The sequence below is a fragment of the Pseudoliparis swirei genome, chromosome 24 (assembly GCF_029220125.1).
Source record: "Pseudoliparis swirei isolate HS2019 ecotype Mariana Trench chromosome 24, NWPU_hadal_v1, whole genome shotgun sequence".
NCBI lineage: Eukaryota > Metazoa > Chordata > Actinopteri > Perciformes > Liparidae > Pseudoliparis > Pseudoliparis swirei.
In genome coordinates this window covers 28,846,972-28,872,067 of record NC_079411.1, presented here as the reverse complement: position 1 = coordinate 28,872,067, position 25,096 = coordinate 28,846,972, and the positions used below count along the sequence as shown (strand labels likewise).

The window sequence follows — 25,096 nt, the reverse complement described above, 5'->3', positions numbered from 1 at the left end:
AGGAAGAGAGCCAGAGAGAGAGAGAGAGAGAGAGAGAGAGAGAGGTGAGAGAGACAGAGAGAGAGAGGGGGTGGGAGAGAGAGCGGGAGAGAGAGAGAGAAACCTCATAAAGAAGGAGGTAAAGCTTCCCTGATGAGAAGTTGTTGTCGGAGTTTAAATTTAATTAACGAAGCCAAACGTATTTTTTCCCTCCGTTGATTTTATTTTTATGTTAATTTAAAGTTGTTTTATTTAGTTTGAGTTGAGAAGGAGGAAAAGTTTTAAATGTAACGTTTACACACTGAGCTTCATTAGAGGAGTCGGACCGGCCGTGAAGCCGGATGGAGGGTTGCCATGGAAACAGCTCAGTCACTAATCTACTGGCACAAGATCAATATGAGGAGAAAGATATGAACAAAGAAAAGGAGGCGCAGCAGAGGAGGGTATGGAGGCTGTTCTGAATAAAGCATCAGGCATCACAAAGACACTCCGACTATCAGGAGCTGAGAGGAGGAGACTGAGAGGAGGAGACCGAGAGGAGGAGACCGAGAGGAGGAGACTGAGAGGACGAGACAGAGGAGACTGAGAGGAGGAGACTGAGAGGAGGAGACAGAGGAGACCGAGAGGAGGAGAAGGAGAGGAGGAGACAGAGGAGACTGAGAGGAGGAGACTGAGAGGAGGAGACAGAGGAGACCGAGAGGAGACTGAGAGGAGGAGACTGAGAGGAGGAGACAGAGGAGACTGAGAGGAGGAGGAGACTGAGAGGAGGAGACAGAGGAGACCGAGAGGAGACTGAGAGGAGGAGACTGAGAGGAGGAGACAGAGGAGACCGAGAGGAGGAGACTGAGAGGAGGAGACAGAGGAGACCGAGAGGAGGAGACCGAGAGGAGGAGACTGAGAGGAGGAGACTGAGAGGAGGAGACTGAGAGGAGGAGACAGAGGAGACCGAGAGGAGGAGAAGGAGAGGAGGAGACCGAGAGGAGGAGACCGAGAGGAGGAGAGGAGGAGACTGAGAGGAGGAGACAGAGGAGACCGAGAGGAGGAGACTGAGAGGAGGAGACAGAGGAGACCGAGAGGAGACTGAGAGGAGGAGACCGAGAGGAGGAGACAGAGGAGACTGAGAGGAGGAGACCGAGAGGAGGAGACCGAGAGGAGGAGACAGAGGAGACTGAGAGGAGACTGAGAGGAGGAGACCGAGACGAGAAGAGGAGGAGGAGACGAGAGGAGGAGACGAGAGGAGGAGGAGAGGAGGAGGAGACGAGAGGAGGAGGAGAGACGAGGAGGAGACGAGAGGAGGAGACAGAGGAGGAGACAGAGGAGACAGAGAGGAGACAGAGGAGACCGAGAGGAGGAGACAGAGGAGACCGAGAGGAGGAGACTGAGAGGAGGAGACAGAGGAGACCGAGAGGAGGAGACTGAGAGGAGGAGACAGAGGAGACCGAGAGGAGACTGAGAGGAGGAGACCGAGAGGAGGAGACAGAGGAGGAGACCGAGAGGAGGAGAAGGAGAGGAGGAGACCGAGAGGAGGAGACCGAGAGGAGGAGACAGAGGAGACTGAGAGGAGGAGACTGAGAGGAGGAGACAGAGGAGACTGAGAGGAGGAGACAGAGGAGAGGAGGAGACTGAGAGGAGGAGACAGAGGAGACTGAGAGGAGGAGACTGAGAGGAGGAGACTGAGAGGAGGAGACAGAGGAGACTGAGAGGAGGAGACAGAGGAGACCGAGGAGGAGACAGAGGAGACTGAGAGGAGGAGACTGAGAGGAGGAGACAGAGGAGACCGAGAGGAGGAGAAGGAGAGGAGGAGACTGAGAGGAGGAGACAGAGGAGGAGACCGAGAGGAGGAGACTGAGAGGAGGAGACAGAGGAGGAGAAGGAGAGGAGGAGACTGAGAGGAGGAGACAGAGGAGACTGAGAGGAGGAGACTGAGAGGAGGAGACTGAGAGGAGGAGACAGAGGAGACTGAGAGGAGGAGACAGAGGAGACCGAGAGGAGGAGACTGAGAGGAGGAGACAGAGGAGACTGAGAGGAGGAGACTGAGAGGAGGAGACTGAGAGGAGGAGACAGAGGAGACCGAGAGGAGGAGACTGAGAGGAGGAGACAGAGGAGACCGAGAGGAGGAGAAGGAGAGGAGGAGACTGAGAGGAGGAGACAGAGGAGACCGAGAGGAGGAGACTGAGAGGAGGAGACAGAGGAGACCGAGAGGAGGAGAAGGAGAGGAGGAGACTGAGAGGAGGAGACAGAGGAGGAGACCGAGAGGAGGAGATCAGACATGAAACTGATCACAACTACGTCTGTGGGTCATAACAGGTCATGACTACTGGAAAGAAAAAGAAGAAGAAGAGGAAGAAGGAGGAGAAGAAGCAGGAGGAGAATAGAAGGAGGAGTCAGAGTCTCCGGGTCAGAGGTCACGGGGTCAGGCCGTACCTTGTAGGCGATGCTGTTGAGGACCTTCATGGCCAGATCCGACACCTCGGGGAACGGGTCGGCCGCGAGGTGAAGCAGCACCCTCCAGATCTGAGTGTACACACTGTTGAAGGACACACCTGGAACACACACACATCATCAGGACACACACACACACAGTTCATCAGGACACACACACATCATGACACACACACCCTCCTTCCCTAGTGCACTGAGGACGAGCCCAGAGCTGCACACCTCCTCCAGGCTGCTGTGGAGAAATGGGACTGACTAAATCAATCTCTCTCTCTCTCTCTCTCTCAGAGCTCGGGGGAGTGAGGTGAGGGTTCAAAGGGCCTGAACTTCAGGAGACAGAGGGAGGGATGAGGAGGAGGATGAAGAGGATGCAACACACACATGAGAAGGAATCCAGAGGAAGGAGTAAAGATAGATGGAGAAAGGGAACGGGGGAGATGCTTGTGAGACGGGTTGAGAAAAAGAAGGTAGAGGAGGAAACCAACAGAAGAATAAAGGAGATGAAGACGAAGAGGAGAAGAGGCTGCAGCCGAAGGGGCGGAAAACGATGAGCGAAGGTGAGCTGATGGACGAGAGACGTGTTTAACGGCTGCACGACTTTACGAGTCACACAGATCACCGCCATCGCTCACACAGCCGCGTCCTGATTGGCTCTCGGTGGAGCGGCCGTACGGCAGTAAACATGTTGATTACCGGCCGAATGGACGAGCGCACCCCCGTATTTATGGACCGCTCCGGCTCTGACGGATCACATCCAATAGATTTAGATGTTTTTGTGGAGCTAGAATGTTTTTTTGAGGCAGAAAAATACATAAATAAATAAATAAATGCAACTCGTCTGTACGGCAAAGTTTAAATATATTTCTGAGGCAGATAGAGGAAATGTTTTGAGGCATTAAAAAAAAATCCGTCTGAATTTTTTTAAAGCAAAGAAGTAAAAGAAGAAAAGTTTAAATAAATTTATAAGCCGTGCGAGGAGCAAAAAATAATTAATGTGACCTAAAATACACAAAGACACTGGTGGAAGTGAGTCAGAGCCCACGATGTGACAATATATATATATATATATAAATATATTATTATAAATCCATATATATATATCCATATATATTTATAAATATATATGTATATATCCATATATATATCTATATTCATATATATTTATATACATACAAATATATATATATATAAATATATAATTATAAATATATATGTATATATAAACATACAAATATATATATTAGGGCTGTCAATCGATTTAAAAAAATTAACTAATTAATCGCACATTTTGAAATTGCGATTAATTAATTGCGATTAATCGCGATTAATCGCAATTAAAAGTTAAAAGTTCATTCTTTTTAAAGACCAAACTTCACACAGAGCTGTGTTTTCAAAGAGGCTCCTACCTATAAAGTGCCAGTGAGGTATTTAATATTGTGGATGATAAACTGTTTCTTCAGTGAAACATCAGATTAGTAAAAAAAAAGAAGTATATTGAGACCCCATTGGTCCTGTCATCTTTAACACTGAACAGCAGAACCAGTGGCCTTGGTAACTGACTGACATTCACATATGTCACGTTAACCCTCTGGAGGCTGGGCTCATTTTATACATTTTACAACAACAACAAAATTCACCTTTTAAAGGCGTTTGCATATGACACACCCCCACGTGTTATACATCAAACATTCCAGAACAATCTCAGCTCTATTCAATGAGGCTCATTGTCCTGGTGCCGTGTTCTCTGCTCTCTGACTGACAGGCTGCTATAGAGCCTCATCTGTGTGGTGGGAGGTCCTTTGTGATTTACTGAGTGTTCATTGGTTGTTTTTTCCCCAAAATGTTGACAGACAAACGGATTGACCAATCACGTTGAAGGTTTCGTGTGACGAGTTCTTTCACCCCTCCGTTCCTCTGTGTACCAGAGGGGGAGACGGGAGGAAGGAGGAGCAGGAGGAAACCCGACTGATTCATCCACGAGTTAAACTGATTTATGCTCCTTATTTTCGCGAAAAAATAATTGTTTTAAAAACGGAAACAGTGTTAAACCGTACTGCCGCGGTTTGACACTCGGTTTGAGTGTAAAAACTTCAACGAACACCGGAAGTAAACAAAGTTGCGTTAATTGCGTTAAAATATTTTAGTGCATTAACGCGGCCAAATTAATCGCATAGATTAACGCGTTAACGCTGATAGCCCTAATATATATATATTCATATACCAAGATATATTTATAAATATATATATATATATAAATAAAAATGTCAACGCAGATACAGGAAGTGTGACTCTAGGATTCTTTAATGGAGTATATAAATATATTGAGCTCCTCTCATTCACACACTGGCAGAGCGACTGCACGCAAATTGCTGGTCCGACTATCAGGAGCAAACTGAGGTTAAATGCCTTGCTCGTGGGCTCGTGGGCTCAAACCGCCGACCCTGTGATAAGCTGACAACATGAGTCTTCTGCCAATGACATATTCCTACTATTGGATTGGAGTTAGAATAAGGGCCGACTGCGTGTCAGCAGGTCCGTCTTTCAATCAGGGGGTTGGCGGTTCAATCCCCGCGCTAGTCGATGTGTCCTTGAGCCAGGCACTTCACCCTGAGCTGCTCCCTGTAGCTGTGCCTCCGGAGTATGAAGGCAACATGTACGTCTCTTGAGATAGAAGCTAAATGGCGTGTGATATCTAAAGGAGACGGGGGGATGAGTCGTCATCAGACCATCAGCACGGTCACTCAGCATTACAGCTCAATATTTACATTTACTTCTGATGAGCAACAACTCACTTTTATCCATCTTATAGTTTGTATTTCGTCTCCACTGCAGCCTCCCATCAAACGAGAGTAACAAGGAACAGAACTCATCTTAAGCGTAAGCGTCTCCCTCGTCGAGTTGCTATCCGGCTAGTATTCATGGCCTCAGAGTAAACAACACACACCGGACTCTCCACACGTCAACATCTGCTCCGGTTGGTTTGCAGTTAAAACGTCGATGTGAACAAACTGAGAATGAGTTGCTGCTGGACTCAGGAAAGAGAAACGAGAGCGCACACGTCTCCTCAGACACCACGACCCAGAGGGAACCAGACGGGAGATAAAAAGGTAAACAACAACGAGACAACAAGTCTGACTGACACGTGGAGTCTCAGGAACGACACTCGTTGCCCTCCAGGACGTCCAGCAGGTCCTCACCCCGCTGCAGGAGGCTGAGGGCCAAACGAGGTTCACCAGCTGAGTGAAGTTCAACTGGACATCGAATCTTAGTGGACGAAGGTTCATCAGAGGAGAGACGAGCTGCTCTTCAGACGTTCAATGAGAGAGAGAGAGGAGGGGGGGGGGGGAGAGAGAGAGAGGGGGGGGAAGAGAGAGCCATAGAGAGAGAGAGAGAGAGTGGCGAGAGAGAGAGGGGGGAGAGAGAGAGAGAGGGGAGATGGCTAGAGAGAGAAAGAGAGAGCGAGAGCGGGAGAGTGGAGAGAGAGAGAGGGGGGGAGAGAGAGAAAGAGAGAGAGCGGGAGAGTGGAGAGAGGGAGAGAGAGAAAGAGAGAAAGACGGGAGCTCCCCCTAGTTTCACTTTCCTCTCTCCCCGTGTGTGTGTGTGTGTGTGTGTGTGCGTTGGGGGGGGGGGGTGAATAGTTTCTCCTGCTCCAAACAAGCCGTCCGTCAGGCCGCATGGCGGCGCCTGTCATCACCAGAATGAGGGAACACAGAAACAAAGAACATAAAGGTTCAGGAGGGAAGAGTCTCTCCTTTCAGAGGAAAGACCTGGAGAAGAGGGAGCAGCAAGAAGAAAAGGAACCAGAGAGCGATTGTTTGGTAACCATGGAAACAGGCGCGTCTCTTTCTGTGATGAAACACGTGAATAACGATAATCATTATTATGATAATTAATCATTATGAGCCGATGAGAATAAACATGGGTCTTATAGTTTTGATAAATCTCTCTTTCTGTCTGTCCCTCTCCTCCCTCCTTCTCTCCCCCTCTCTCTATATGTCTGCCTCTCCTCCTATCTCTCTGTGTCTCCCCCCTCTCTCTCTCCCATCATCCCTCCCTCACTCCTCCCCCCCCCCTCTCAGGTGACATGTGGTCAGGTGTGTGTGCGGTCTGTTTTTACCGATGAGGGAGTTGAGTGACGAGTACGAGGAGACCCTCCTCATCTTGTCCACGGTCTCGAAGGACAGGATGTACTCGTCGTTGTCGGGGCTCCCCAGGGTGCTGCTGGCGCTGCTGCTGGTGCTCAGGTTGCCGGGGGAGAAGGAGGCGGGGCCACCTGAAGAGGAAGAGACACGGCCGTCACCCTCTCGTCCAATCGGGAACAGACCCGCCCACTGGGGCGGAGGAGCGACGTCTGGAGGTCAAAGGTCATCTCGACCCGACCGGAGTCGACCGCGTGGCGGTACGCGCAGACATGTCAAACCAACGTTATTGATCTATTGATCACTGTGAGTTAAGTGATCGGTTGCTAAGCAACACCTGAAACACATTGTGTCACGAGAGCTGAACAGTGACGTGTTTTATATGAACATTACAATTTATTATCATTCACAAAATGATAGGAGCGAAACATGACATAACTAGTATGGGCACTCGGTAGAGCGCATACCTTCGCATATCACAAGATTGGGCATTGAATTATGAACATTTTGGCATTAGTTGCATGCCAATTGGATAAAAATGTATTGTGCTATGGTAAAAAAGAGTTTGACCTTTCCATGACCTTGACCTTTGACCCGATTGATCCCAAAATCTAATCAAATGGTCCCCGGATAATAACCAATCATCCCACCAAATTTCATGCGATTCGGTTCAATACTTTTTGAGTTCTGCGAAAGATTTTGACCTGTTCATGACCTTTGACCTTTGACCTTTGACCCGATCGATCCCAAAATCTCATCAACTGGTCCCCGGATAATAAACAATCATCCCACCAAATTTCATGCGATTCGGTTCAATACTTTGAGTTTTGCGAATAACACGCATAAATAAATAAATAAATAAATAAATAAATACACGGCGATCAAAACATAACCTTCCGGCATTTTCAATGCGAAGGTAATAAAAGGAGGAGGGGGGGAAGAGGAGGAGGAAGGTAGAGGAGGTAGAGGAGGAAGAGGAGGGGGAGGAGGAAGGAGGGAGATGAGGAAGAGGAGGGGGAGGAAGAGGAGGATGTGAAAGAGGAAGAGGAGGAAGAGGAGGGGAGAAGGAGTTGGAGGTAGAGGAGGAGGAGGAAGAAAAGGAAGAGGAGGAGGGGAAGGAGGAGGAGGGAGAGGAGGAGGGGGAGGAGAAAGAGGAGGAGGGAGGAGTGAGAGGAGGAGGAGGGAAGAGGGAGAGGAGGAGGAGGAGGGGAGAAATTCTCACAAGAACTCAAATGAATGTAGTTGGGTCCAGAGGGAACAGAACATGTGGAAGGAGGAGCAGCTCATGGTCATCGGCTCCTACGGATGATCTGATTGGTGGAGGTCCGACGGCTGAATCGTCTCTAAATCTTCTCTGCGTTGGATTGGTTGAGGCTGTTGACCGTCGCCTCATTGAAACTCAGTAAAGTTCTCTTGGAGCCGGAGGAGAACCTGGTGACTGGACCTGAACAAAGCCCCCCGACCCGTGGAAACTGAGATTGAAGATGGAACTGGGACTCGGCCAATCAGAGACGGGGAGATTTAACCCCGCCCACAAAACTTATTCAGGTCGTAATTGAACATTTTCATGAGAAATTAGCCAGTTGAAGGTTAAGTGTTCCTCGACTCCTCCAGCAGGCGGAGGAGGAGCCGTCTGAGTCGATGAGCTCCTCCTCCTCCACAGGAGGTGGAGAGGATCCGTTCTCTCTGGGTGGAGGAACTCAACTCTCCTCCTTCGTCTCATTTCCTAACGGCGTAAACGTCCCAAAATATGAGCGAGCACGAAGTTCACGGACGAGGAAACTTAGAAAAGGACTCAGAGCAGCGCTGACAGACCGTGAGAGGACACCGGGACGCTTTGCTGCAATGCATTCTGGTACATGTAGTCTCTCCCTCACACATCTATGAATGAGAGTTCTCAGCAATAACATCTCTCTCTCTCCCTCTCTCTCCCTCCCTCTCTCTCCCTCTATCTGTCTCCCCCTCTCTCTGTCTGTCTCTCTCTCCCTCCCTACCTCTCTCTCTCTCTCCCTCTTTACCGTCAATTCTGATTGGACGTCTGCAAAACAGGTGGAGTGTTTCTATATTCTGCATTGATAATGAAGTGTCCATATACGGGGCTTTACCAAGGTTCTTGTTCCAGTTGGAGACTGGAGTGAATGACTCCACCAGCTGGTCTCCTCTCTGAGAGTCTTAACGCCTCCTGAGTGTTCCTCAAATCAGAATCAAGAAGTTCTCTACCTCATGACACTCAGCGTCTCTCTCTCTTTGTTCCTCTCCAGAGAGTCCTCGTCTTCCTCTTCATTCGTTCCTCTCCTCCAGAGAGTCCTCGTCTTCCTCTTCATTAGTTCCTCTCCTCCAGAGAGTCCTCGTCTTCCTCTTCATTCGTTCCTCTCCTCCAGAGAGTCCTCGTCTTCCTCTTCATTCGTTCCTCTCTTCCAGAGAGTCCTCGTCTTCCTCTTCATTAGTTCCTCTCTTCCAGAGAGTCCTCGTCTTCCTCTTCATTCGTTCCTCTCCTCCAGAGAGTCCTCGTCTTCCTCTTCATTCGTTCCTCTCCTCCAGAGTCCTCGTCTTCCTCTTCATTCTTTCCTCTTAACAAAGTCGTCTAAGTTTCCTCTCCGTCTCTTTCATGAATCTCTCCCGTCCGCCGTACGTTCTCTCTCTCTCCCCCCTCCCCCCCTCCCCCCCTCCTACCCTCTTCGTGCAGGTTGAGGTTCTGCAGGCTCTTGTTCAGGTTGCGGGTCGTGGTGGCGGCCCGGATGTTGGTGTAGGAGTTCACCGAGCGGAGCCGCGGGGCGGGCGGCCCGTCCCTCACCGGGGTCAGGTTACCGGGTTCTGGACGGACACAGGGGGGGGGGGGGCATCGGATCAGAACCGGGAGGATCCAAACAAGTGAGCATAGATGTTTCATAACGCTTTATAATAAATTATAAACATACTGAAACCGCGTTAGAATCGGCTTATAGCCCGTGTGATGAGAAACATTCAGAAAGTCAGAATAATGTAAGAATAGAGGCGAAAGTTCTTAAAATCACACGTTGCACCATTCAGAGGGGAAGAGTATTCTGGGTGTTTATTGAGTTTTCTTGGTCTGTTTTGGGATATTTCTGGTGTATAACTTGGAAAATGCAATAAAGTCAGTGATAAAAAAACAAAAAAAGGAGGAATAATAAGCAACACTTTAAAACGAGATTATTATTTCCATTAGATTACAGAGTTCTGCTCCACTAACACGGCGAAGGCCCCGACTGCCAGCGACAAGGTATTTTCCTTATTTACAGTAAACAGAGGACAGAAACACGTGGAAGCTGTAAGAACACGAGGTCACACGTTGCTCATCGTGGTCCTGAACCGGTTCTCAGTACCTGAGGCGTTGGCTGGAGACGGCACCGTGTAGTTCTTCTCCTCCTCGATGAACTGGAGGGCGACGGTGCAGAAGTTGCTCTCGTACTGGACCACCAGGTGACTCAGAGCCACCACCAGCTCCTGTCGTCACACAGAGAGACAATACACCTTATCCAGTGGATAATACACCTCATCTAGTGGATAATACACCTCATCTAGTGGATAATACACCTCATCTAGTGGATAATATACCTGATCTAGTGGATAATACACCTCATCTAGTGGGTAATACACCTCATCTAGTGGATAATACACCTCATCTAGTGGATAATACACCTGATCTAGTGGATAATACACCTGATCTAGTGGATAATACACCTCATCTAGTGGATAATACACCTGATCTAGTGGGTAATACACCTTATCTAGTGGATAATACACCTTATCTAGTGGATAATACACCTCATCTAGTGGATAATACACCTCATCTAGTGGATAATACACCTCATCTAGTGGATAATACACCTCATCTAGTGGATAATACACCTCATCTAGTGGATAATACACCTCATCTAGTGGATAATACACCTGATCTAGTGGATAATACACCTCATCTAGTGGATAATACACCTCATCTAGTGGATAATACACCTCATCTAGTGGATAATACACCTCATCTAGTGGATAATACACATCTAGTGGATAATACACCTCATCTAGTGGATAATACACCTCATCTAGTGGATAATACACCTCATCTAGTGGATAATACACCTCATCTAGTGGATAATACACCTCATCTAGTGGATAATACACCTCATCTAGTGGATAATAAACCTATTATCTAGTGGATAATACACCTCATCTAGTGGATAATACACCTGATCTAGTGGGTAATACACCTTATCTAGTGGATAATACACCTCTTATCTAGTGGATAATACACCTTATCTAGTGGATAATACACCTCTTATCTAGTGGATAATACACCTTATCTAGTGGATAATACACCTTATCTAGTGGATAATACACCTCATCTAGTGGATAATACACCTGATCTAGTGGATAATACACCTCATCTAGTGGATAATACACCTCATCTAGTGGATAATACACCTGATCTAGTGGATAATACACCTCATCTAGTGGATAATACACCTCATCTAGTGGATAATACACCTCATCTAGTGGATAATACACCTCATCTAGTGGATAATACACCTCATCTAGTGGATAATACACCTTATCTAGTGGATAATACACCTTATCTAGTGGATAATACACCTCATCTAGTGGATAATACACCTTATCTAGTGGATAATACACCTTATCTAGTGGATAATACACCTCTTATCTAGTGGATAATACACCTGATCTAGTGGATAATACACCTGATCTAGTGGATAATACACCTGATCTAGTGGATAATACACCTTATCTAGTGGATAATACACCTCATCTAGTGGATAATACACCTCATCTAGTGGATAATACACCTGATCTAGTGGATAATACACCTCATCTAGTGGATAATACACCTGATCTAGTGGATAATACACCTGATCTAGTGGGTAATACACCTCATCTAGTGGATAATACACCTGATCTAGTGGGTAATACACCTTATCTAGTGGATAATACACCGTATCTAGTGGATAATACACCTCATCTAGTGGATAATACACCTCATCTAGTGGATAATACACCTCATCTAGTGGATAATACACCTCATCTAGTGGATAATACACCTTATCTAGTGGATAATACACCTTATCTAGTGGATAATACACCTTATCTAGTGGATAATACACCTTATCTAGTGGATAATACACCTCATCTAGTGGATAATACACCTCATCTAGTGGATAATACACCTTATCTAGTGGATAATACACCTTATCTAGTGGATAATACACCTTATCTAGTGGATAATACACCTCATCTAGTGGATAATACACCTTATCTAGTGGATAATACACCTTATCTAGTGGATAATACACCTCATCTAGTGGATAATACACCTGATCTAGTGGGTAATACACCTTATCTAGTGGATAATACACCTCTTATCTAGTGGATAATACACCTCATCTAGTGGATAATACACCTCATCTAGTGGATAATACACCTCATCTAGTGGATAATACACCTGATCTAGTGGATAATACACCTTATCTAGTGGATAATACACCTTATCTAGTGGATAATACACCTTATCTAGTGGATAATACACCTTATCTAGTGGATAATACACCTCATCTAGTGGATAATACACCTCATCTAGTGGATAATACACCTTATCTAGTGGATAATACACCTCTTATCTAGTGGATAATACACCTTATCTAGTGGATAATACACCTCATCTAGTGGATAATACACCTCATCTAGTGGATAATACACCTCATCTAGTGGATAATACACCTCTTATCTAGTGGATAATACACCTTATCTAGTGGATAATACACCTTATCTAGTGGATAATACACCTTATCTAGTGGATAATACACCTTATCTAGTGGATAATACACCTTATCTAGTGGATAATACACCTTATCTAGTGGATAATACACCTTATCTAGTGGATAATACACCTCATCTAGTGGATAATACACCTTATCTAGTGGATAATACACCTCATCTAGTGGATAATACACCTCTTATCTAGTGGATAATACACCTCATCTAGTGGATAATACACCTCATCTAGTGGATAATACACCTCATCTAGTGGATAATACACCTCATCTAGTGGATAATACACCTTATCTAGTGGATAATACACCTTATCTAGTGGATAATACACCGTATCTAGTGGATAATACACCGTATCTAGTGGATAACACCTTATCTAGTGGATAATACACCTCATCTAGTGGATAATACACCTCATCTAGTGGATAATACACCTCATCTAGTGGATAATACACCTTATCTAGTGGATAATACACCTTATCTAGTGGATAATACACCTTATCTAGTGGATAATACACCTTATCTAGTGGATAATACACCTTATCTAGTGGGTAATACACCTTATCTAGTGGATAATACACCTTATCTAGTGGATAATACACCTTATCTAGTGGATAATACACCTCATCTAGTGGATAATACACCTTATCTAGTGGATAATACACCTCATCTAGTGGATAATACACCTCATCTAGTGGATAATACACCTTATCTAGTGGATAATACACCTCATCTAGTGGATAATACACCTCTTATCTAGTGGGTAATACACCTCATCTAGTGGATAATACACCTTATCTAGTGGGTAATACACCTCATCTAGTGGATAATACACCTTATCTAGTGGATAATACACCGTATCTAGTGGATAATACACCTTATCTAGTGGGTAATACACCTTATCTAGTGGGTAATACACCTCATCTAGTGGGTAATACACCTCATCTAGTGGATAATACACCTTATCTAGTGGATAATACACCTTATCTAGTGGATAATACACCTTATCTAGTGGGTAATACACCTTATCTAGTGGATAATACACCTCATCTAGTGGGTAATACACCTCATCTAGTGGGTAATACACCTTATCTAGTGGGTAATACACCTTATCTAGTGGGTAATACACCTCATCTAGTGGATAATACACCTCATCTAGTGGATAATACACCTTATCTAGTGGGTAATACACCTTATCTAGTGGATAATACACCTTATCTAGTGGATAATACACCTTATCTAGTGGATAATACACCTCATCTAGTGGATAATACACCTCATCTAGTGGATAATACACCTTATCTAGTGGGTAATACACCTCATCTAGTGGATAATACACCTCATCTAGTGGGTAATACACCTCATCTAGTGGATAATACACCTTATCTAGTGGATAATACACCTTATCTAGTGGATAATACACCTGATCTAGTGGATATACACCTTATCTAGTGGATAATACACCGTATCTAGTGGATAATATACCTTATCTAGTGGATAATACACCTTATCTAGTGGGTAATACACCTTATCTAGTGGGTAATACACCTCATCTAGTGGATAATACACCTTATCTAGTGGATAATACACCTTATCTAGTGGATAATACACCTTATCTAGTGGATAATACACCTTATCTAGTGGATAATACACCTCATCTAGTGGATAATACACCTTATCTAGTGGGTAATACACCTCATCTAGTGGATAATACACCTCTTATCTAGTGGATAATACACCTTATCTAGTGGGTAATACACCTTATCTAGTGGGTAATACACCTTATCTAGTGGGTAATATACCTTATCTAGTGGATAATACACCTTATCTAGTGGATAATACACCTTATCTAGTGGGTAATACACCTCATCTAGTGGATAATACACCTTATCTAGTGGATAATACACCTCATCTAGTGGATAATACACCTCTTATCTAGTGGGTAATACACCTCATCTAGTGGATAATACACCTTATCTCGTGGATAATACACCTTATCTAGTGGATAATACACCTCATCTAGTGGATAATACACCTTATCTAGTGGATAATACACCTTATCTCGTGGATAATACACCTTATCTAGTGGATAATACACCTCTTATCTATTCAGGATCAGTCCGAGTGCGTCGCTGTGGTCCTTAAAACACCTTTGAGTACTTTACCAGGTGTTATTATTGTGGACACATTGTAGTCAATGAGAGATAACTTCAGGATTAATAGTTATTTCAGATTCCGTATAGGGTTTATATATTCTGCATTTGTACTAAAGTGTCCATATACGGGGCGTTACCAAGGTTCTTGTTCCAGTTGGCGCCAGATTGGAGTAAATATATCCACTAACTGGTCTCCTCTCTGGTTGTGAAACCGTATCAATGCCTCCTGAGTGTTCGTCAATGTACGGACATGAAAGGAATCGACCGTCTAACTCGGAAAGAAAATGGACGTTTTTAACTCCCTTCTTTAACTGTCTGAGGGGACAGAGATTTATTTTTTCTTGATACTAATGTTGCCATCACTCAATATAGAATTAAACTTCTCTCACTGCATTGAAAACCACACACACACACACAGACGCTCTCGGCGTAAACCGAGGACGATTGAAAATAGACTATAAAATAATCTGGAGTGAAGCTCGGAGCCTTGATGCCAACATGTCGGTCATCAACTGGACTTCATGGACGGAGTTTGAAGACTGATCTACGGCAGCCGCTCGATACAAACTTGGTGAAGTGTCTCTTCAACCCGAGGACCGTTAAACATATCGATCCGACGAGTTTCCCTAAAAAGGTAAAAGTCATAAACGGCAAGAGAAATCTGAAAGGATGCACCGATACCGTAAATAAAGTTAAAAAAGTGAGTCTTTCTTGTGTTGAATGTTGACAGATTACACTCATGTTCACATGCTTCATCGTGTCTACACGGGATCTCCTGACTGACACGTGTGATAAACATGTGACCCGTGTGTGATACACATATGACCCGTGTGTGACTGTTAGTGAGCTGCAGTGACCTTGCGGACCACCGGGCTGCCGTCGTTGATGAGCTGGGCCAGCATCATGACCACGTTGTGGTCGATGGTGGTGGAGTGGTCCGTCCTCTCGCCCGAGTTCCCCACGAACGTCCCCAGGGCGAAGACGGCGGCGCACCTCACCTGCACGACGAGGAACCGCGCGTTAACCCTTCGTTGAAACACTTTGAGGTTAAAAATGTCCACAGTACAGAGCTATTGGAGGACACAACAATACCCTTTTATTGTGAAAAATATAGTTTTTAGGTAGAAGTTACCATATTTGGTTCCTTGCCCGTTTGCGGTAAAGTAAAATAAGTTACCATATTTGGTTCCTTGCCTGTTTGCGGGAGAGTAAAAGAAGTTACCATATTTGGCTTCTCGTCTGTTTGAGGTAAAATAAAATAAGTTACCATATTTGGTTCCTTTCCTGTTTGCGGTCAAATAAAAGAAGTTACCGTATTTGGTTTCTTGCCCGTTTGCGGTAAAATAAAAGAAGTTACCATATTTGGTTCCTAACCCGATAAAGGGTTAAAAAAGATGTGGCTATTATGTTTATTTAATTTAAATCTGTTCCGATGGGGTTGGATAATCTGTCCGGTTTATCGATGAACTGCTCTGCCTTTTCTTAACCGTCTGACGTCGGCGTGTTCAGCAGACTAACATTTTTAAGTTATGGGGAACTGATGCTGCTTCCTGTGAAGCTCTTCGCGCTCTTCACTCGCTTCATTTGACGTTTCATCTAAACTTCAAACAGAAGGGACTAAACCGAATTACAGACACGGATGAACATGTGGTCTGATTGTTTGTGGAGGCGGAAAAAAGAACATTTGTTTCATTGGGAGCATCAATATGCACGATCATCATCATCATCATCACCGCTGCTTTTTAATCCCGCGGTAATGACTCGCCCAGATGTTGCTTTGATGCGCTTCGCTTCAATTAAAAATGAAATGTGCCAAATTAACTTTTTCTTTTTCTAAAAACGTAAAATAAAAGAAAGTCATAAAATAATCCCCGTGACTCGAAACATAATTATAACACGAAACTATAACACGAGAAAGCCGATTACAGGCTGCCCAGATGTGTTGATTTAAACCACAGCCGTATATTATTATTATTATTATGCAGCTTTGTTGAAGACTCTCTTCTGATTGGTCGGCATTCTACGGTCTGTTATGTCTTCTGATACGTTATTTTTCTATATATATAAATATATTCATAGTTATATATACAGTATACATATATTTATACATATATATTTATATATAAATATATATAAATATATATATATACATATAAATATATATATACATATAAATATATATAGATATACATATACATATATATGTATAAATATATATAAATAAATATTTATATATAAATATAAATATATATATACATATAAATATATATATATACATATATATGTATAAATATAAATATATATAAATAAATATATATTTATATATATAAATAAATAAACTTTTTAATAAAACATTTACAACACAAGATATTCTCTTTTGCCGTGAAAACGATCTGAAAACATCTCCTCGTACTCTGTCCTCTGCCCCCGGCCTCCCTCCTGAGCCCCTCCCCCCTCACCTCGGGGATGGGGTCCGACAGCAGCGAGTACAGCTTCTCGTGGGCGCTGTCCCGGACGCCACACCAGCGCGCCGGGTCAAAGTTCTGCCAGATGCGGCCGAGGCAGATGGCGACCCACTGGCGGAGCAGCGGGTGGGGGTCCGACAGCTGCTCCAGGCAGTTGGCTATCAGGTTGCCTTGCAGACAGGCCTCCTGGTGGTGGTGTGGGGGGGATACAGAATGAGAGCGAGAGATCAGTTGTCCATATGTGGGGATTCCCCTGTACATTCAAGACGTGTACGATGGTTTTATCGTCTCAGGAAAAAGTCGCCGCCATTTATAAACACGTCGGCCTTGAAATTTAGGAGCGGAGCTTATCTGCAGGGCTTATCTCCGTGGAAACAGTTACCTCCTTCATCCACCATGAAGAACTAACCACTAGTTGCTTTATACGTGTTAAAGACATCCAACGCCCTCGCGTTTGGGTTCATAACATTAACATATATATATATATATATTTATGCATGACATCACCCGTAGGCTCTCACAGCTCGGTGACCTTCACCTCTCGTCTGAACGTCTCTTCAGCTCCACTATAGCAGCCGTTAGATTCACCAACGGAGGAGCAGCTCAGCTCTGATTGGCTCTCGCAACTTGGCGTCGGGCGAATTTTTCACACACCAGGGCAGAAGATAGAACTATATAAATATAATGTTGCCCTGATGTCACGAGGAGAGGCAACGCACTCCCCCATAACGTCCTCTAATCATTATGATAATGTAATAGCTTTGTTGTGTGTGTCCTATCTGTATTGCCTGTACTAGGTACACACATGTGTGTCTGTGTGTGTGTGTGTGTCTGTGTGTGTCTGTCTGTGTGTGTGTAACGACGTCACTGAAGTAATGAGTTGTTGTTGTTAGTCAGAGGGATGAATAATGGAGATGTAGAGAGGCTCTGAAGCTGAGAGCATCTATTATTTAGAGATAGCATTTAGGAACAGTGGTGTGGAAGAAGGAGAAAAAAATGAAAAAGGAGAAGAAGGAGAAGAGGAAGGAGAAGAAGAAAAGAAGGAGAAGAAGAAGAGTGGAAGAGTGTGTGTGTGTTTGTGTGTGTTTGTGTGTGTGTGTGTGTAGGTGTGTGTCGTCCATGGTACTGGTGAGGAACGTACATTAATAACTCTTAACGTTGTCTCCTTGGGCTTCTAACCCACACACACACACACCTCCACCCCCCCCCCACCCACAGACACACCTCCACCCCACACACACACACCTCCACCCCCCACACACACACACACACCTCCACCCCACACACACACACACCTGTCCCGTGTTGTAGCTGTTGACGATGACGGCCAGGATGAAGACGGCCATGGTCCGATGCTCCGCCTGCAACCGAGAAAGAAACCGTGAGAAGATGTTCAACTCCAAAAGGAAAGAGGAGATGTATATACAGGACTGTCTCAGAAAATTAGAATATTGTGATGAAGTTCTTTATTTTCTGTAATGCAATTAAAAAAACAAAAATGTCATGCATTCTGGATTCATTACAAATCAACTGAAATATTGCAAGCCTTTTATTCTTTTAATATTGCTGATTATGGCTTACAGCTTAAGAAAACTCAAATATCCTATCTCTAAATATTAGAATATCATGAAAAAGTATACTAGTAGGGTATTAAACAAATCACTTGAATTGTCTAATTAACTCGAAACACCTGCAAGGGTTTCCTGAGCCTTGACAAACACTCAGCTGTTATAAATCTTTTTTTTTACTTGGTCTGAGGAAATATTAAAATTTTATGAGATAGGATTTTAGAGTTTTCTTAAGCTGTAAGCCATAATCAGCAATATTAAAAGAATAAAAGGCTTGCAATATTTCAGTTGATTTGTAATGAATCCAGAATGCATGACATTTTTGTTTTTTTAATTGCATTACAGAAAATAAAGAACTTTATCACAATATTCTAATTTTCTGAGACAGTCCTGTATGTGTGTATATATATATATATATATATATATATATATCCTTGATATAGTATTCCTGGTGGACGCTCACGGGCATGTAGCTGTCGGCCAACACCGACAGGAAGTACTTGTGTCCGTTGTCCTTCACCAGGTCGGCTTGACACGACTGCAGAGACAATTTAACACCATGTCATGTTTATTGCTTTATTCTTTTTGCTGCAATATAAAAAATAATAAAATGTGTGTGAAGAAACACTAATGTATATTTTTATAAAAAAGGGAAAGTTTGGATGTTCTTAAATGGGCTTGAATGAGGACCTTATATATTATTGACTTTACCCACTTACAGTAGCAAAGCATATTTTAGCCCCTTAATAAAACAGCCACATAAAAAAAATCATTACCAGTTTAAGTGTAAATTGTACTTAAAATATTCTCCCGCTTTATTTTAGCGTCCCACAGGGAACTGAAGCCGGGGGTAGTATACACCGACTAATGATGACAACCTTCTAATCCTCCCAAATAATAAGAACTAGCCCTTTAAACGTTAAAAACACATCAACTAATTTGATTGATCTTAAATAATTGAATGTTTATCATTATCATCCTAGAACTGTGACAACGAATAATGTCAATCACCCTGGAGTAAAAAATACGTAAACATTTTTTTAAAGACAATAATGGTTTTGTAAATCTGGCGTGTGCTCCATCCCTTACACTGTCCACGGCGAGGATCTTTGCCCAGATGAAAACCAGCAGCGGCCGAAGCTCTCTGGCCGAACTCTGGAGCAGCTTCAGGACGTACGGGAAGATGCCCACGGACAGGGCCTACACACACACACACACACACACACACACAGAGACACACACAGAGACACAAACACACACACAGATAGAGACACACACACACACACACAGACAAACAGAGAGAGACACACGCACACACAGAGAGGGACACACACACACACACACACCACAGAGGCACACACACACACACACAGAGGGACACACACACACACACACACAGAGACACACAGAGACACACACACACACACACACACAGAGACACACACACACACACACAGAGAGAGACACACACAGAGAGGGACACACACACACACAGAGAGAGAAACACACACACATACACAGAGAGAGACACACACACACACACACACAGAGAGAGAGAGACACACACAGAGGGACACACACACACACACAGAGAGACACACACACACAGACACACACACACACACAGAGAGGGACACACAGAAATAAGTGTTACAAATAAGTGAATTTGAGACTTTTACTGCCAATCAAACGTATCCTGTGTTCTGATCGCTGACTGAGGATCACTATTGATCAGTAAACAACCAGCAGTCAGTTATCAACCTATTGATCAGTAAACAACCAGCAGTCAGTTATCAAGTCATTTGTGAGAGGTTCATCTTCATCATGGTTCATCTTCATCACGTCTGTTCATGGAGGAGGAACAGTTCATGAGCCTCACGGCGACACGTCTACATTCCCTTTGCAGAAGGGGGAGTGTGTGTGTGTGTGTGTGTGTGTGTCTGTGTGTGTGTCTGTGTGTGTGTGTCTGTGTGTGTGTCTGTGTGTGTGTTTGTGTGTGTCTGTCTGTGTGTGTGTGTGTGTGTCGTCCCCATGACTCAGTGAGCATTGAGAGGATCTGTTCATGTCCAGAGGAACACAGACAACATGGAGGACACGCTTCAACATGCGGTAAAGAAACCGCTCCAGCTACACGACACATGTTCTCCGTCTCCTCAACGTACCAGACTGACGGCCCAGGGACCGAGATCCAGAAACCGCCCGAGCAGGTCCAGGGCCCGCAGTCGATGGACCTGACTGAGGAGGACCTGAAAGGGAGCAGAGGTCAGAGGTCAACTGGGCTGAGGAAGAGAGGTTGAGAAGACGGAGTGGATCAGGTGGCTCTCGCAATACTACGATGTATCAGTACTGTACGACACCGGGCTGGTTGACTCTGTAGGTCACAGGGGTACATGTGGGGTGCATGTGGGGTACCTGTGGGGTACATGTGGGGTACCTGTGGGGTACATGTGGGGTACCTGTGGGGTGCATGTGGGGTACATGTGGGGTACCTGTGGTGTACCTGTGGTGTACATGTGGGGTACATGTGGGGTACCTGTGGGGTACATGTGGGGTACCTGTGGGGTACATGTGGGGTACATGTGGGGTACCTGTGGGGTACCTGTGGGGTACATGTGGGGTGCATGTGGGGTACATGTGGGGTACCTGTAGGGTACATGTGGTGTACCTGTGGGGTACATGTGGGGTACATGTGGGGTACATGTGGGGTACCTGTGGGGTACATGTGGGGTACCTGTGGGGTACATGTGGGGTACCTGTGGGGTACATGTGGGGTACCTGTGGGGTACCTGTGGGGTACATGTGGGGTACCTGTGGGGTACCTGTGGGGTACATGTGGGGTACCTGTGGGGTACCTGTGGGGTAGATGTGGGGTACATGTGCGGGCGTTGGTGCGTCTTTGGCTGACATTTATTTTGGCTTCTTACCGAGAGGCGTTGGCACAACGCATCGTGTGCGTTTGGGGATGCCAAATGGAATCACGAAGTAGCAGCTTTGGCCAAGGAGGACTATTTTAAGGGTGGCATGTGGTGGGTGCTAAAAATGTATGTGTGTGTGTGCAACATTAAGCTCAGTGCAGCAAAGAGTGTGTGTGAGGGCTGGACACCGGTCCACACCCATGTGCCTCCTCCCACTGTGTGTGTGTGGGAACAAGCATATGCCGGAAACCAGGTACACACACACACACACACACACACACACACACACACACACACACACACACACACACACACACACACACACACACACACACACACACACACACACACACACACACACACACACACACACACACACACACACACACACACACACACACACACACACACACACAATTTATATGGAAGTATACAGGACTGTCTCAGAAAATTAGAATATTGTGATAAAGTTCTTTATTTTCTGTAATGCAATTAAAAAAACAAAAATGTCATGCATTCTGGATTCATTACAAATCAACTGAAATATTGCAAGCCTTTTATTCTTTTAATATTGCTGATTATGGCTTACAGCTTAAGAAAACTCAAATATCCTATTTCTAAATATTAGAATATCATGAAAAAGTATACTAGTAGGGTATTAAACAAATCACTTGAATCGTCTAATTAACTCGAAACACCTGGAAACACATTTTCAAATGTTTGATTTTGTTTTGCTGTTATAAATCTTTTTTTTTACTTGGTCTGAGGAAATATTCAAATTTTATGAGATAGGATTTTAGAGTTTTCTTAAGCTGTAAGCCATAATCAGCAATATTAAAATAAAAGGCTTGCAATATCTCAGTTGATTTGTAATGAATCCAGAATGCATGACATTTTTGGTTTTTTAATTGCATTACAGAAAATAAAGAACTTTATCACAATATTCTAATTTTCTGAGACAGTCCTGTATATATACATGTGTGTGGAAGTATATATAGTATATATATATAGTTTTTTTCTCAATTTTCTTTGTTATTTTTCTTTATCTTATTTAAATTTTCTGATTTATTTTATATTAATTTAGGACAGGAATATATAAGCATATTTTGCTTCTACCGTTTCAGTCTTTCTGTTTTGTATATTATATGGAATAATATTGTATTTGATTTGATTGACTGAATAAAATACACAACAACAACAACCATGTCACGCAGGCTTCAGGCCGACGGTGTGTGTGTGTGTGTGAGAATGTGCTGTCGTCGCCATGATGTCACAATTTACGAGACGGTGTAATTCATTAGCAAAAAATTGGTTAATCCTTCCTGTTGTCACGACAACGCAGCACTGCATCCCTCACCCCGGCCTCCCTCTGGCTCGTTCATGAAAGAGTATTATATAGTATATAGATTATATAGTATATAGAATATAGATTATATAGTATATAGATTATATATAGTATATAGAGTTCTCGCCCTGTTGCTCTTTACAGTTTTTAAATGAAGCTGGATTATATATTTAGGCAATAAAATGTAAATAAAGAAAACGCTCCTTAAAAAAAAGCGCCTCTCTCTCTCCCTCCCTCTCTCTCCCCCCACACTCTCTTCCTCTCCCCCTCCCACCCTCTCTTTCTCTCTCTCTCTCGCAGTGCGCCGAGTAAGCAGGACATTAACATCCGATGCCATTACGCTGCACTATAACGCAACATGTCCAATGTACAACCCCACGGGATGGGGGGGGTAACATCCCACCGCTGTAACTCAACAGCTGAAGCATGTGGCGGCTCACTTTTGAATTTACAACCAGGATTCTGCAAATACGTCTCTCACTTTTCTCCTGGCAGAGAGGAGACTTTCTATAAAGGAGAGGATGAGGATGAAGAAGGAGGGAGGAAGAGTATCGCGGTGGTGGTGGACGGTGGCGTGATGGAGAGAGAAGCTCTTTTCTCACATGGAATCATTTATCTGTTCAAGAAAATGCATTTGAGCATTTATATATTACCTAAAGGTACGACAGAGCACAACCACAGGAGAGCAGGAGTATGGACGATATTAATGATATATATATATATATACACATACAAAGGAAGCTGAGCCCGGTCACCCTACGAAGGAAGCTGAGCCCGGTCACCCTACGAAGGAAGCTGAGCCCGGTCACCCTATGAAGGAAGCTGAGCCCGGTCACCTTATGAAGGAAGCTGAGCCCGGTCACCTTATGAAGGAATCTGAGCCCGGTCACCTTATGAAGGAATCTGAGCCCGGTCACCCTACGAAGGAAGCTGAGCCCGGTCACCTTATGAAGGAAGCTGAGCCCGGTCACCTTATGAAGGAAGCTGAGCCCGGTCACCCTATAAAGGAAGCTGAGCCCGGTCACCCTACGAAGGGAGCTGAGCCCGGTCACCCTATGAAGGAAGCTGAGCCCGGTCACCTTATGAAGGAAGCTGAGCCCGGTCACCCTATGAAGGAAGCTGAGCCCGGTCACCTTATGAAGGAAGCTGAGCCCGGTCACCTTATGAAGGAAGCTGAGCCCGGTCACCTTATGAAGGAAGCTGAGCCCGGTCACCCTACGAAGGAAGCTGAGCCCGGTCACCTTATGAAGGAAGCTGAGCCCGGTCACCTTATGAAGGAAGCTGAGCCCGGTCACCCTACGAAAGGAGCTGAGCCCGGTCACCCTATGAAGGAAGCTGAGCCCGGTCACCTTATGAAGGAAGCTGAGCCCGGTCACCCTACGAAGGAAGCTGAGCCCGGTCACCCTACGAAGGAAGCTGAGCCCGGTCACCCTACGAAGGAAGCTGAGCCCGGTCACCTTATGAAGGAAGCTGAGCCCGGTCACCCTACGAAGGAAGCTGAGCCCGGTCACCCTACGAAGGAAGCTGAGCCCGGTCACCCTATAAAGGAAGCTGAGCCCGGTCACCCTATAAAGGAAGCTGAGCCCGGTCACCCTATAAAGGAAGCTGAGCCCGGTCACCCTATAAAGGAAGCTGAGCCCGGTCACCCTATAAAGGAAGCTGAGCCCGGTCACCCTATAAAGGAAGCTGAGCCCGGTCACCCTATAAAGGAAGCTGAGCCCGGTCACCCTATAAAGGAAGCTGAGCCCGGTCACCCTATAAAGGAAGCTGAGCCCGGTCACCCTATAAAGGAAGCTGAGCCCGGTCACCCTATAAAGGAAGCTGAGCCCGGTCACCCTATAAAGGAAGCTGAGCCCGGTCACCCTACGAAGGGAGCTGAGCCCGGTCACCTTATAAAGGAAGCTGAGCCCGGTCACCCTATAAAGGAAGCTGAGCCCGGTCACCCTACGAAGGGAGCTGAGCCCGGTCACCCTATGAAGGAAGCTGAGCCCGGTCACCCTATGAAGGAAGCTGAGCCCGGTCACCCTATAAAGGAAGCTGAGCCCGGTCACCCTATAAAGGAAGCTGAGCCCGGTCACCCTATAAAGGAAGCTGAGCCCGGTCACCCTATGAAGGAAGCTGATTTTTGGCCTGTATCCGTAATCTAATCCCTTCTGTTGACCCAAAGGGCATTAGGTGTGTGTACTGGTACATTTTTAGGAGCAGAGAACCGTGGCATCCAAATTAGCAGTACCAACTCGTATCCCGACCGCGTCGCACTCAAACCATCCCAGAGTGTCACATCCTGATCA

The 25,096-nt window shown here is 44.9% G+C and overlaps 1 protein-coding gene across 2 annotated transcripts in view; it reads right to left on the bottom strand.

Annotated features, from left to right (window-relative positions):
- Window positions 1-25,096, bottom strand: part of rptor (regulatory associated protein of MTOR, complex 1) — a 140,991-nt gene that overhangs the window by 23,534 nt on the left and 92,361 nt on the right. For both annotated transcript variants that reach the window (XM_056410150.1, XM_056410151.1), the window contains exons 13-22: window positions 20,708-20,791; window positions 19,635-19,745; window positions 19,009-19,083; window positions 18,273-18,338; window positions 16,972-17,163; window positions 15,370-15,510; window positions 9,902-10,022; window positions 9,231-9,371; window positions 6,536-6,691; window positions 2,404-2,522 (exon numbers count right to left, since the gene is read on the bottom strand). In XM_056410150.1, the coding sequence (XP_056266125.1) occupies window positions 2,404-2,522; window positions 6,536-6,691; window positions 9,231-9,371; window positions 9,902-10,022; window positions 15,370-15,510; window positions 16,972-17,163; window positions 18,273-18,338; window positions 19,009-19,083; window positions 19,635-19,745; window positions 20,708-20,791 (1,206 nt within the window). The remainder of the gene's footprint in view (window positions 1-2,403; window positions 2,523-6,535; window positions 6,692-9,230; window positions 9,372-9,901; window positions 10,023-15,369; window positions 15,511-16,971; window positions 17,164-18,272; window positions 18,339-19,008; window positions 19,084-19,634; window positions 19,746-20,707; window positions 20,792-25,096) is intronic.